General features: G+C 51.4%; 4 protein-coding genes across 4 annotated transcripts; 3 read left to right on the top strand and 1 right to left on the bottom strand.

Moving 5' to 3' along the window:
• Positions 1-302: 302 nt before the first annotated feature.
• P175DRAFT_0103726 (uncharacterized protein) lies at positions 303-1,863 on the top strand. Its single transcript, XM_040892330.1, has 5 exons — positions 303-315; positions 388-677; positions 741-777; positions 832-902; positions 955-1,863. The coding sequence occupies exons 2-5, from the start codon at positions 393-395 to the stop codon at positions 1,792-1,794; spliced, it is 1,233 nt and encodes a 410-aa protein (XP_040748637.1). The 5' UTR covers positions 303-315; positions 388-392; the 3' UTR covers positions 1,795-1,863.
• Positions 1,864-2,874: 1,011 nt separating this feature from the next.
• On the top strand, positions 2,875-3,799 carry P175DRAFT_0512399 (endonuclease/exonuclease/phosphatase family protein; the record flags this gene model as incomplete). Its single annotated transcript, XM_040898670.1, has 2 exons — positions 2,875-3,339; positions 3,374-3,799. 2 exons carry the CDS (start codon positions 2,875-2,877, stop codon positions 3,797-3,799), a joined length of 891 nt encoding a protein of 296 aa, XP_040748636.1.
• A 1,454-nt stretch (positions 3,800-5,253) lies between these two features.
• P175DRAFT_0512398 (SWI/SNF chromatin-remodeling complex subunit SNF5) lies at positions 5,254-7,723 on the top strand (the record flags this gene model as incomplete). Its single annotated transcript, XM_040898669.1, has 4 exons — positions 5,254-5,486; positions 5,511-7,125; positions 7,150-7,314; positions 7,385-7,723. 4 exons carry the CDS (start codon positions 5,254-5,256, stop codon positions 7,721-7,723), a joined length of 2,352 nt encoding a protein of 783 aa, XP_040748635.1.
• Positions 7,724-8,388: 665 nt separating this feature from the next.
• On the bottom strand, positions 8,389-13,745 carry P175DRAFT_0467004 (sister chromatid cohesion factor PDS5). Its single transcript, XM_040894927.1, has 3 exons — positions 13,255-13,745; positions 11,466-13,154; positions 8,389-11,396 (listed from the first exon to the last, which is right to left on the bottom strand). The coding sequence occupies exons 1-3, from the start codon at positions 13,609-13,611 to the stop codon at positions 8,835-8,837; spliced, it is 4,608 nt and encodes a 1,535-aa protein (XP_040748634.1). The 5' UTR covers positions 13,612-13,745; the 3' UTR covers positions 8,389-8,834.
• Between the last annotated feature and the right edge of the window lie 103 nt (positions 13,746-13,848).

Below are 13,848 nucleotides of genomic sequence, written 5' to 3'. Positions count from 1 at the left end.
GACTCCGTAGACGTCGTCGTAAACCCAAGGAAGTCATTTGTTTCCCTATCATCGGGCAGCAAGCTTGCAGTAAACGCCCATGAGTGGTGCGGCTTTCCGACGCAGCAGAAGCAATATTCCTCTTTCAGGCAAATCCACCGGATCCCATTCTGGTGAAATGGGATCAGCTCCCAAGTGGATTTACTTGGATTAACCAATATGCCCTTGGATCCAGCGCCAGCCGTTTGTTCATGCATCATGTAATCTTTACTGGAGTCGTAGCTGACCTGCAGAGTTTCAGAACACGGAAATTAAACTTTTGGCGCTTACTTGAGGGTGAGAGTTCTGCTGTCCATCCATGCCGATAAATAGAGCGTGAGATTTACACAGCAGATACTTTTGTTGTAGAGTGAATGGCCGCACCGAGGCCGTGTCGCGAACATCTTTTTTGGATGCCTCATCGTTTCCAGGTATCGATCCAGGTTCTCTGGCTGCTTCATAGCGACCCGGCTATCATGGCCCCCATCAGAGGTTCTTTACAAAAAAGGACAAAAATCTCGGGAGACGGAATAGATTTAGCTGTCACATTATCCATATGCCTTTTTATAGTGTCTATAATGGCAGGACTTCGGCTATGGGCATCGAGGATCAGGAAGCAGGCGTTTAATGCTGCAGACTTTATGTCATTAGTCTCCCTGGTAGGTTCAACCGATGCTTGATAGTGAGCTTTGTATGGAGGATACTGACAGATATCGGAGCAGTTGCTTTTCTACTCATATGCGCTGGTATCCTTTTTGAGTCCTGCTGCCGTTTCCTTTTCATTCCATCTTCTGGCTCTAATACACCCTACAGTTTTGACGATTGGGCATGTTGGATACCCCATTTCTGAGACCTCGAGTTGGAGGCGCACGTTTACACTAAAGGCAATTGACCAACTGATATCCGATCCAAATCCCTTATTAATACTAGTCATAGGGATTCTTCTATACACAACTTGCATTCGGCGTTGGGATTGGCGCCGCCAAATTTAGCATTATATGTGTTTGTTTCCAAATCCATTCTTTTCGCAAGTCGAGTACTCTTCGACTAGTTAGCCGACTCTTTATGGCCACCTGTTTCTGTTGGTGTGCTATGGCGATTATAGGAGGGATTTCTGGCTGCCAACCTTTGGCATACAACTGGAACTTGGAGAGCTCGGGTGGGCATTGTATTAACCGCCATGCTGCATCTTTAGCCATCGGGATTCTTGACATAGCTTCAAATGTTGCCATGGCCGTTACGCTAATATTAATGTCTCGAAACGTACAAATGAGCAGACCAAGAATGCTGGCAAATATAAGCATTCTAGCTTTGGGTACTTTGTACGTTTCTCACTTGGCGTGTCGATATGCAAAAGCTGATCAAAACATGGCCATCAGTGGCATCGCCAGCAGTATCCTTCGCACGACGACCATTCTACATACCGATTTCACTATATTTAATCAAACAGCCAAGATGGTTTTTCTCTGGACCGCAGTCGAATGGGTAGTTGCGATGATCGTTTTTAACGCCCTCATGCTAGGGCCAATTTTTGATCGATTTTTTCCTGAAAAGGAGCCGGAAAGAAATGCACCATCTCAAGGGTTAGAGATGCCAGATTCTTTCCAATATTCCAGCTCTCGTGGGGCGACTTATACGGCTGAAGCGACTACGGGGGAAACTATATCTACATGGTCCTGCCACAAAAATGAGCCGATGCCTAACATACAGATTAACCTCCCACCAGAGCCTGGGGAGGTTCGGATACAAACAGAGTGGGCCATCGAGAGATCTTGAGTGAATCCTCTGCGCTGCAGATTATATTGTTTCTACGCTATTTAAAGGGCCCAAGTCATCCAACGATGTATATCATGATTCTCTACGCAAGGTCTCTTTTGATCATGAGAGTGGAAAGTGGAAGCTTCAGTTCCATTGCTAAATCCAGAATACCACATTATAGGGAACCATGGTCCGTATTTGAACGTACGTGATAGACATCCTTACTAAAAGCTGACCTGCATCAGAGCATATCCCGCCCCCAGCAAGACGCGTACGGGATGTCATGAGATTTCCCTGAATCTCACTCATCACCCGAAAGGCCTCGTATTGGGAATCGAGCCAAGAGATGCGCATTGTCATTCCATACTGCCTGCTGCTATCTAGGATGGTCTTTTTGTAAGTACTCCGTATAAAGCATGTCTCCTGTGTTTTAGCGGTATATATATAGTCCGATAACGCGAATGGTTTACTTTGCACCACAACAACTCTTTTGATTCCCCTATCATTTAAGATCTTCATGGACTGCATAATCCGGTCTAAACTTCCAACCCCCCAGACGCAGACACCGAAAGAATCGAAGTATGGTGGAGGTAGGAGTTTTTTTTTTCAGAATAGAGAGCGTGGGTTCATGTATTCTGTGGACCAGCCACCACAACAAAACAAATAAAGGCTCGAGATATAGCCCTTGTTATTACGGAATTTGCATCTGATGCTGTCGCCTCATTAACTATGTCTATAAATTGAAGGATGGCTTCAGCGAGAGTGCCTTGGTTTCGCTACATAACTAGGTAGCTTCTCTGTATGGTTGTGTGTTTAAATATATAACTACTGCACTCTACCACTCTGAATCTCTGACTCTGTAGTATTACGAATTACTACTAGATAATGTTGAGAGACACAATGTTGTACAGCAGTATTTCAGGCCACATGGATGTGAATGCCTTGTCTTGCCCAATCACGCGCTTGCCTAAGCTAAGGCAGCTTCTCCTTACTTCCCGAGTCCCTCTTCTTGTCAACTACCTAGGTACCTAATTCATTTCGACCATCTTGGATGAGCTGAGTGGATGGGTAGGTTCAAATCAGCCATCTCTTCTAAAGATGAAGGCAAGTTCCCAAGGCATTCCCCTGCGCATTTTGACGCATAACATCCGGTATGCCACTACCTCTCCATTCCAAGGTGAGCGACCTTGGGAGGAAAGAGCCCCAGGGCTTCTCAACGAGCTCCTCTACAATACTCACAACCAGGATGCTTTCATCTGTCTACAAGAAGTCCTTCATAATCAACTCGAAGATGTGATCTTCAGTCTTAACGCGCATCACTCCTGCGCGTCAACTGCGAAACCAGGGCCCCCAAACTGGGCCTACATCGGTGTTGGTCGTGACGATGGGAAACACGCCGGGGAGTACTCGCCTATTTTCTATCGCCCCTCCGTGTGGAAGCTCCGACAATGGGAGACCGTCTGGCTTTCCGAGACCCCTACTATCCCGTCCAAAAGCTGGGATGCCGCATCGATCCGGATCGTGACGATTGGCGTTTTCACTCATAATATCAGCCGCCAAACCGTTCTTGCGATGAACACTCACCTCGACGACCAAGGGTCTCACTCCAGGTTTTGAAGCCGCTCACATTATCCTTCGTAAAATCCACGAGTACCAAAATGGGCGGTTTGGTCGGATTCTATCCGGGGTATTCCTTTCGGGGGACTTGAACAGCCAAGAAGATCAGGAGGCCTACACTGTGTTGACGTCGACCGATTCCCCACTGCTCGACTCTGCAAAGCTAGTGAATTCCAGTAAGCACCACGGTAACGAGACGACTTGGTCTGGCTTTGGGTACGAGGGATTAGAACCCGGCCGCATTGACTACATTCTCCTAGGGCCAAGAGCCAAATATGTGACCACAGAGGGCCAGGATCAGTCGTGGGATATGGAGGGATATGCCGTGCTGGCGAATCGATTTGACGATGGCGTATATAACTCGGACCATCGGGCGGTAGTGGTTGATGCAATGTTGCGTAGTTGAGGCGCCTATTTATGGCCAACAGTCTAGTGTCAGCCAACGTCAAGTAATGACCACCGTGATCGGAATCTTCCCCTTATGCGTAGACGATTCCATCTGCCATACAAAGTCAGGTATGTTTGGTGCTTTACCACACGAGAGGGTTCTGTCACGCCAAGGCCTTTGATCCAGCCTAGTGCGGTATTTTATTACTATTTCCGGTGTAGCGTCAATCACATGATCATTTAATCAGGAATAGTGCCTACTGAATTCACTGATCCTACCTGGATATAATACGGTTTTACAGAGTCCATACAGTCACAGTGGTAAGGAGTGCAACATCTGATGAGAAGAACAGGAGCAAAAAGAGGGCGTTTGATGGCATCACCGAGTCCCAGAAAGGCTCTTGAAGGTCTCTGATGAGGATCATAACCTCTCATGCTGCTTGCTTCCTTCCCTGACCACTCCTTTGTCCCCCTTCCTTTGCTCCCCTCTGCCCTCCTATGCGGAAACCACTTGTAACAGGCGTTCTGTCCAGCCAGTGTCTGTCTGGCCCAGCTTCGGCCTTCTCTCTCTCTCTCTCTCTCTCTCTCTCTTCCCTCCTTTTCATCCTCCTCTTTCTCTTTTATCTCCCTCTCCCCTCTCCCCGACGCCCTCACAAAAGGAAGCGAGACAGGATTAGGCAAACCCCCACCAATCCCTCCACACAGGCGGGAAACAACTTGAAAAATTAAATTCGACTCCAAGTTCGATCCAGTGGACGGGCTGGCAACGACACTCTCCAGACACGCGCGGTGATACGTTCCCCGGTGCGCCGTCAGCTGATTAGCCGTTCTCTTCCGGGCGCTGTTTCTCTCTTGCAAGAAAAAAAAAAGACCCAGACCGGCACGCCAGACCCATCCAGCGCGTCGTTTGGCCCTGGGACCCTTTCTGCTCTGAGCCTCCGATATTATCGTTCGTGGTTAGTACTATTATTATTTTATTTGCTCCCCGTCTCGTGCTTATTTTGCCCTTGATCCTCCCCCCCCCCCCCTTTGCTTGGTATGTTCCCCCTCTCTGCCGTCTTTCTTGCCTCTGGTGTGTCTCTACGTGGCTTTCCTGCTTTCCCGACCGACTCCCGGTCCTGGCGTTAAGCTACCTTCCCCCCTAAACTACACGCTTTGCATCCTTCCTGAGGCGGATTTGCGGCATGTCTTTATTGCTTTGGCTGGCGACGCACCGCTACCTTCCCTTGGTGCGCTGTCGCGTCCCTTTTGCGATACAGATTCCCCGGCACAGGCAAGTTTGCGGCTAGGCTAACCTGCTCCGTTCCAGTTTCGGGTCTCCTTCCGCCAAAGGATGCTGCCGTGATAGCTCCCTACTACCCTCCCTCGTCGCTTATTATCCTTGACCCCCTTTGTGCAAGTGACACCTGACCCGTCGCAGTGGGAAAAACAGGCACCATCTTGCTGTGAACCCTGTCTCTTCTTCCCCCGACAATGCCATTGCCCGAGCTGTCGCAGCCTGGCACAACCGACGCCCAGCCGGACGGGATTCAAAATGGCCCTGGAATGTTGAACGCCGTCGTGGATTTTAACCCTGATGCCGCTTCTGGGCATCTGGCAGACCAAGGAACGAATGGATCCGATGCGATCGCGGAAGGAAAGCAGAATGCGAAGGCTGTTCTAGCGGCCTCGGGCGTGTCGACCCTCCCCGAGGCGAGCCATGACGCGTCAAACGGCAATCCATCGCCGAGCTCCCAGCCGGGCAGCACCAATGGAATGGCTTCGAGTAAAAAACGATCGCGAGATGGAGCCCTGATCCAACCATCGTCTCCCGGTGAAGCTCTCCCTGTGCGCGTGCGCGAGACCCCAACAGAGAAGATCTTATTGGAGGAATATGTGAATCGCGAATTCCGACATTCCGCTTTGACTGCATGGCACAATCCGAGCCAGGAGCTCCAGCAAGAGAAGCGTGCGGAGCGCGATTACTATCTAACCCTACGACGCGAGAACCATATGAACCCTGGCGCCCTCTACGGTGCTGGCTATGAAGGCTTTGGTAATGCACGAACCGACCTGCGCAATCAACACCCACAATTGCTATATCCCGCAAATCGGCGTCGCCCTGGAAATCGCAGAACTCGTGAGCTGCGTGTCTCGCGAAAGGACCTGAAGACTCAGAACGAGCAGATCGAGGACCTGGTTCCCATCAGGCTAGATGTCGACTGGGAGAAGATCAAAATCCGAGATACCTTCACATGGAACCTGCATGACCGTGTCGTTTCCCCGGAACTATTTGCGGAGAAACTCGTGGAAGATTTTGGACTTCCGCTCGAGTCCTGTGCTCCCCTGGTGAGAATGATTACGCAGAGCATCCAAGAGCAGCTGTGTGACTACTACCCCCAAATCCATATGGAAGAACAGCCGCTAGATCCTCACCTCCCATACACTGCCTATAAGAATGACGAAATGCGCATATTGGTTAAACTCAACATTACCATTGGCCAGAATACATTAATCGATCAATTCGAGTGGGACATCAATGATCCCCATAACAGCCCCGAAGAATTCGCCGCGCACATGACTCAAGACCTCTCTCTTTCGGGTGAATTCACAACGGCGATCGCCCATTCGATTCGTGAACAATCACAGCTGTTTACTAAATCCCTCTACATCCTCTCACATCCGTTTGACGGACGTCCTGTTGATGACCCTGACCTCAAAACGGCATTCTTGCCTACTCCCCTCACCTCCTCCTTCAGACCCTTCCAAGCCGCTAAGGAATTTACACCTTACTTGTATGAACTTAACGAAGCAGAGCTGGAGCGAACCGAGGTATCTATATCGAGAGATCAACGGCGACAAAAACGGTCTGTCAACCGTCGGGGTGGACCAGCGTTGCCTGACCTCAAAGACCGCCAGCGCACTATTCGAACATTGCTTGTCTCGTCTGTTATTCCTAATACCGCATCGTCCATGGAAGAGAGTAACGTGTTCAAGCGGTCCGGTTCAAGTCGCCATCGACGTGCTGCGGTTGGATTGAGAGATGGAGGGGATGAGTCGGAGGAATCAGATAGCGATGAATCTTCGTTGGTCGGGTCTCCCGCTATTGGACCACATCTTGCCCAAGGTACTGCCCGCACGAGAGGTATGCGTGGGGCGGCTACTGCTGCGCATGCGGCTCTGCGGGCGAACCTGGGTCAGTCGGCAACACCGGAACCCCATCATGAGCCTAGGGCCTCTGTTCGCAGGCAAATATATCGCGAGGAGACACCGGAAGAGCAAGACAAACTGGTTGTGACCCTCAAAATCCCCAAGGAGAAGTTGCGCCAAGTCCTTACCGGTAGTCTAAAGCCGAATCCAGCCGTCGTTAGTTCTACACCAGCAACTCAGCCTTCATCCCAACAAAGCACACCACAGCTTCGAACACCAACTCCAAGCTCTGCCGCAACCCCATCGCACCCACAAGCTCGACTATCAGGCTCAGGCCGAACGGGCCCAGCTCATCACCTTGGAGCCATAGAAGCCCCTAACCCCCCTCAACCAGGTGTCCCTGGGGTACGTTTCCTTGAAAAAAAAAAAAGAATTCTCTTGTCGATTGAACGAACCCTATACTGACTTTAATTAGCCATCCCCTCCAAGCTGGCTTGTAGCAGGACTTGCTCGGCTCAAACGCTCTTATCCCAATGATTCTTTCGAAGGAGTGATGCGCTATACAGCGGTCGATACCGAAACCATGCTTCCTGTGGCCAACGCCAACAGTCAACCGGGACACAAGCTCAAATATCTTTACCTTCCTCGTATCCGGTGCCACGATTGCCCGGGAAAGTTATACACGCCAGGTCCAGGTACGACAGTGGATAACTTTGAGGTCCATCTACGCAACCGGCAACACAAAGAGCGTGTGGAGGACCGGATCACCAAAGCCGCCGCCGCTGCCGCCGCGGGAGGCAACCCATCTTCGTAACGAATGAATGATAGAGAACCCTGGAGTTCCTGTTCCTTTTTCCTGTTCTCTTTAGCTTGCATTAATGTATACTCCCTTTCCATATCCATCTCTCATTTCCCTCGAAAGAATTCCACCCCCAAGAACCCTGTTTTTGCAAGCCTTGTATAAGAGCACCCTTGATAACGGACCCCTTTTCTTCTTCTTCTTCTTCTTCTTCTTCTTCCTCCTTTTCTTCTGGTTTGGTTTTGGTTTTGGTGTATATGAATGATTGAGCGATGGTCTGATCCACAGGCCTTGTCTGTGTTTTATTAAATACTGCCGAATACTCCAGTACTATTTTCTTTGTGCATTGAATCTCTTTCATCTAGCTGTCTCTTGACCTGTGCTATGACCTTGTGTTTATTGGTACCATGGCCGGCGTAAATACAATACTAGGCTCAATGTTTAGTTATTTATTTTTAAAAAAAAATCACTGGGAATGATAAATTCAATGCTGTATTTTTGTCTGTCTGTGTCTAGTTTTGGCATTATGCATACATACATGGGACGGTAGTTAATTTATTTATGGGCAGTAAGTAGACTTGATCATTTATCTGTCTACTACCACTGAGTAACTAGTTGGTTCTACTTATTCTTACTACCTACTTATTACTTACTGTATAGTTACTATATAGTATAGCATTAGCATAGAATAGTGGAAAAGAAAGAAGAAGAAGAAGAAGAAGAAGAAGAAGACAAAGGGAATAATAAATATAGTAGTATGGTATGGTATAGGATAGGATAGGATAGAATAGAATAGAGAGAAGAAAAAAAAACACATTCATTCCATCAAGGAGAAAAGAAACTGAATAAGCTCATACATAACATAACATAACGTTTTAAATCCACAGGGATATGATAGGGTAGATAGATACATATGAATAAATCGGCTTTCAATTCAATTCAATTCAGTCAGTCAGTCAACAACAATGATATCCACACACACATCCACGTCTGCATCTACATAAACATACACACGTGCGGGTTGGCCTTTTTGAGGGGAGGGGAAGTTGCCTAGGGAAGAAAGGGGAGAGAGGAGGGAGAGAGGAGGGAGAGAGGAGGGAGTGGGTGGTAAACGAGGCGAGTCGTATTAACCCCGTCGGGAGGATCGTCGAGTTGGAAGAGTAGTAGTGGTGGTGGTGGTACTTGCTGCTGATGGCTTTTCGGTTCGTTTGCCCTTGGCTCTCGTCGGCGGCGGCGGCGGTGGTGGTGATGGTGGTGATGGTGAAGGCTCTGCGTCGGAGGGTTCTCCGGTTTGCTCTTCGTTGTTATCGTTATCGGATTGAGGGTCGTCGTTGTTTTCATCGAGCATATCACTATCCGGTTCGCTCAGTTCGCTCTCATCAGAACCTTCTTCACCAGCCGCTTGATCTTGGTCTTCTTCTTGGTTTTGGTCTTCGTCGTCCTGGTCGTCGCCCTCGCCCTCGCCCTGGTCTTGGTCCCACTCATCCATTTCCATATCATCTTCGTCGCTGTCCCGATCGGCATAGCTGACTCGTCGCGAAGTACCGCGGCTGCTACGTCTTCGCGCAGAAGTGTCAACGCCAGCAGTGCCTTCTCCATCAGACAGCCAGTCGTCTTCATTCTTCTTCGTCTGGCGCTTGGGAGTTCTCGAAGCTACAGTCGAGGAGCTCGATTTACGTCGCCTCGTGGGGTTTTCCTCCTTTCTAGCTTTCTTGGTTGCGCTGGCCGCACGGCTGGTCTCGTGAGTATCGGGTTTCCTCTTCTTCGTCGCGCCCTGGGCGGCGGAGCCGCCACTCTTAGACGACCGCATGGCCGATCGGACAACACGATCCAGGAGATCCTCCGCATCTTCAGGGAGGAAGTTCTTCTCGGCGGCTTCCTGAGCCTCCCGGTGGCTGCCCATTGGGGCAAAAATGGAGCTCGGCACACCCATCTTACCAGGATATGTCTGGAGAATATTGACGCCGCCCGCTCCCCCACCAAACCTGCGCTGCTGCGAGTAAACGTCGGCGAAGCGACGGATGGTCGCTTGCGCGAGGTCTGAGAGTGTGTGGAGACGAGTGGTCATCTCGTCCGTTTTGGTAATGCCGTCGCGGGTCTGCTTGACCCGTTGTGCGATATGGAAGATTAGAGAAAGATTGTGCTCGTTGCCCACAGCGGACAGGTAGAAAACTATGTATCGTGCGAAATCGGTCAGATCTGCTACCCGGGTCGATTCATCGAGATCGGTGGGGGGGTAGTCAGGATGATAGGCGAGCAGGGAGAGCAGACGCGAGAGGAGAGACTCCATGACGGTCTGCTTATCTCCCTTCTTCCCGCTAGATTGTTGGGAGAAGAATGCAGCACGGGATCGCAGCCAGGTGAGAGTGCTATCTTTCAAGCCAACTTGAGGCTCGAAGGCCAGCAAAAATGGAATGGTGTACCAGCGATGGCCCAGACGCGTGTTCTGCACCAGCTTCTTCTTGAGCTGGTTGATAAATCTACTTCTGACCTCAGGAATTGGATCTTGGGCCACCAGGGCGATCGAGTTAAAGTCCTTGGGGGTCAGGAGTTGGTCACACAGCGAGTGGTGCGAAGCACAGAGTTTCAATAATGACAGGGCGGCAAGAAGTCGCAGCCGCGATTTCTGTGCCGGTGGGGTATCCTTTTTTTTCGAGAGCTCGCCGGAATTGACGATGAGTTTATTCAAAGTATCATACACCGGTTGCGCATGCGCCCGAAAGTCATCGTCGCTGTCCGCGCCATCTTTAGCACGAAGGCGATTGGCAATGATCTTCAGAGCCCATTCTTTCGCTGCGGTTTCGTCGTCCACGTGATCCGACCAGGAGTAGTCGGCATTCGGCTGTGGTGTTCGATTGGTGAGCAGGATTTGATTGACGGAAATCTGGATAATGGCGTCGCTTTCCTCGTCGGCTTCGCGGGGGGCCAAGAGATTAAGCTGCGACAGCGTCGCGAGCTGCGTCAGGAATCGGTTGGAACCGTAGGTCCATTTGGAAACACATTTCTGGACCAGGTCCTTAGCGTACATCTCCTTCTTGTCCGCCACGGCCATCAGGATCAACACGGCATGCTTGGCCGCCCGCGGGGCCGGACTGTTGAGGGCATAGTCGACGAGGGCTTCGAAGAATTTGCGGTCCTTGGGCAACTTAGAGGGAAGTTTCTTGGCAAAGCCGGAGCAGGCCTTGAGGATCTCTTCGGTGCCCGCAGCGCTAATCGCGGAGGCCTTGGGCGCCTGCGCTTCCAGATCTCGGCAAATCTCTTGTACCTGGGCTTCCAGAACCTCCGGGTTACGAGACGAGATCTCACGCAGCATCTCATGGGCCGGGGTAGCCAGGCCGTTCTCATCTGACCGGGACAGACTCATAATGGCGGGGATGTGGCTGCGGTTGAAGATCAGGGAGCTGCACCGATACAGCAAAGGAGTCAGGGTCTCATGGAGCATGGTGGCGTTGTTGCTGGATTGGACCCTCCTTGCCAGCTCTTTCATCGCCTTGATGACGGTGCGATAGTCGCTGACTGCAGCCATGGCAAAACGGATAAGCTGGTAGCTTCGTCGATCATGGGTTTTGGCGAATTTCCACAAATCTGCCGAGGTCCGCGACGGATCAGGGAAGGTCTTGGACAGGGTATCAATGACTTTGGTGAGTTGCGCCTTGATTTGATCTTTGTTGTGGTTCATCACGCCGCCCTGCATTGACGAGTTAGAGAGGTATCCGGATAGATACTCCACAAATCCTTCCCCCGGTTGTTTACTTACATTGTAGTCCTCGCAGGCCTGTAGATAGATCGTAACGGCGGTCCTCATCGAGATCTGGCGCGCCTGCATTGCAAAGAAGACCTTTTTCGCCTTCTCGTCCAGGCCGCGGAGCAGGGTGAGAATGCGACGAACACGAACTTTGTCCACATCCGTGTCATTTTCTGGTTCAGAGGCTTGCGACTCTTTCAACTTCTGGGACTGACTGGAACCGGCTCGGGATAGCTTGGGTTTAGTCGGGGGATAGTGGAGCGGAAGCAGGATCTCAAAGAGCACCCGATCGATACAGACGTGGATATCTAGGTCATTAGTGTAAAAGGCGTCAAATATCTTGGAAGGCCCGTCCTTGAGCAGGGTGGCCACTAATGCATTGTCCGTCTCAATCTCCCCGGAAGCCACGGCCCACACCCGAGCCAGAGTCTTCATTGCGTGCTCGCGCACCTGGGGCTTTCGATCCTTGACTCTCTCAGCCAGAATGGCCAGGAGTGAGTCCGGCGTGGCGAAGCCCCCGCTCACTCCGAGCTTGTTCACGATGTGAGACAGACCGAAGGTGCCAACCGCATCCACCGCGGCCACACGGACCTTGTCATCCGCATCCCTGAGCATGGAGGCAAGGTGCTGGATCAGGGTCTGCTCCTCACTCTCGCTGAAGCCCGACCCACCGGCCGACGTGAGGATGATTCTCCCAACCGCAGTGGCCCATGCTGCTCGGACCGAGGCTGATTTATCCAGGCGGCGGCTTAAAAAGCTTTCATACGCGGAACTGTGGGTTTGGGCGAACGGTTTGGGGGCAAAGGGCATGAGGAGCACGTTCGGTTGTGGAATCGACTGGGCATATTCTGCCAAGGTCACTTGCGGATAGGCAGCCGGGTCCATGGGAGGCGGCGGGGGTGGTCCAGCCACCCCGGTCCCAGATGTAAGGTCACCGATGGTCTGGGTGGCGAGCAAGCGCAAGGCCATCGATTCGGCAGACAGCTCGGCTTCCAATTGGGGGACGACATTCTGCAGTACGTCGGGGCATGCCCTCCAGAGCTCTCGAATCAGGCGATGTGCTTTGGTCAATTCCTTGATATCTTCTCCTTCCCCGTCGGAGTCATCGAGATTGAGCGGCGGCTTGCGTGCGTTTGAATTCTTGGGGCCGTTCGTCTCGGTGCCGGCGGCGGAGGCATCAATAATGACATTGTTAAAATATTGACTGATGTGGCTCGTCATGCGCTCCGGGCAAGCTTGGCAAATGGCTTTCGCCATATTGTAAGCCGCCGGATAGTCTTTCAGAAGAAGGGTATCCTGTTTGTCGTCCAGCGGCGCATCGGGTCGTTTCCCTTTCTTCCGGGGGGTTTCGAGGAGGACGCGAGGGTCAATGCGTAAAAACTGGGCCACGATGACATCGACCACTTCAGGGGCGAGGACGGGCGATTCATCAATCACCGTCACCAGCAGACGGGTCATATCATATTCGACATTCTTGGCGACTGGCTCCCCGGTCGAGGCTTTTGCGGAACCAGCCACGATATCAAAGCAGCTTGTAAAGAGGGGGACGATCAAGATGTCTGGGTGATCTAAGTCGGTCAAGAGGACGACACTCTTGACCTCCGCCAGCGAGTTTAGGACGTAGATATGCTGAGCGTTGTAGGGATTGGACGGGTCTCCCAATGCGGGGATAATCGAGGTGACGATACAGGTAAAGATGTCCTAGAAACGACAGGGATAGATGTGTCAGTCCCGTCGTAGTCAATTCCCGACATCAGGCGGGGTAAGAGGGGGGGGGGGGGCAAGAGAGAGAGAATCGCACCTTGAGTTGATTCGCGGTAAAAGGCGCGTCGGGCGCACACAGGCGCAAGACATCAACAATACAACATGTGGTCCAAGCCCGAACGCCTTTATCCTTATGGCCGAGTAAATGAGCGGTAGCAAGTTCCTGGGAGACCTTGCGGAGGGAATCTTTCTCAACCTCCTCCTGTTCGAACTTGCGCAGTTCCTGTGCCAGGGTCTGCAGACGCAGCAACAGATCCGCAATGGGAATGGCGGAGCGTCCAACCCGCCAGGAAAGCGGTTCATTGAATTTCAGACAGCGAAGACCTGGCGAGGGGTCTTCCGACTCCACGACCTCTGTGGCGACGGAGGGACCTTGACGGGTGCGCGCAGGCATCGTGGACGGGGGGGGGAACAAAACAACGGTTTAATGCACCATACGTGGGGGGTATTAGATTTGAACGGAACTGTAGGAAGGGAAAGGAAAAGAAAATAGAAGAGTCGACGGGAAGAGGAAGAGATGGAGGAAGGAGAAGGAGAAAGATGGATGGAGAGAGAGAGAGATCAAATAAATCAACATCAACTTCACCCCAAACGGGAAAATCTGGCTTTGACCGCCTTCACCGACGCGTTC

The sequence above is a fragment of the Aspergillus ochraceoroseus genome, assembly GCF_002846915.1.
Source record: "Aspergillus ochraceoroseus IBT 24754 chromosome Unknown P175scaffold_11, whole genome shotgun sequence".
Taxonomy (NCBI): domain Eukaryota; kingdom Fungi; phylum Ascomycota; class Eurotiomycetes; order Eurotiales; family Aspergillaceae; genus Aspergillus; species Aspergillus ochraceoroseus.
The sequence above is the reverse complement of the archived record's forward strand: the minus strand, read 5'-3'. Positions and strand labels throughout refer to the sequence as shown.

Coding starts and splice junctions, on each gene's coding strand:
- P175DRAFT_0467004 (XM_040894927.1), bottom strand. CDS start 13,611: ATGCCTGCGCGCACCCGTCAAGGTCCCTCCGTCGCCACAGAGGTCGTG. Junction 13,155..13,254: donor TTACCGCGAATCAACTCAAG/GTGCGATTCTCT, acceptor TGTCGTTTCTAG/GACATCTTTACCTGTATCGT. Junction 11,397..11,465: donor AGGCCTGCGAGGACTACAAT/GTAAGTAAACAA, acceptor TCGTCAATGCAG/GGCGGCGTGATGAACCACAA.
- P175DRAFT_0103726 (XM_040892330.1), top strand. CDS start 393: ATGGCCGCACCGAGGCCGTGTCGCGAACATCTTTTTTGGATGCCTCAT. Junction 678..740: donor TTATGTCATTAGTCTCCCTG/GTAGGTTCAACC, acceptor ATATCGGAGCAG/TTGCTTTTCTACTCATATGC. Junction 903..954: donor GGCGCACGTTTACACTAAAG/GCAATTGACCAA, acceptor TACTAGTCATAG/GGATTCTTCTATACACAACT.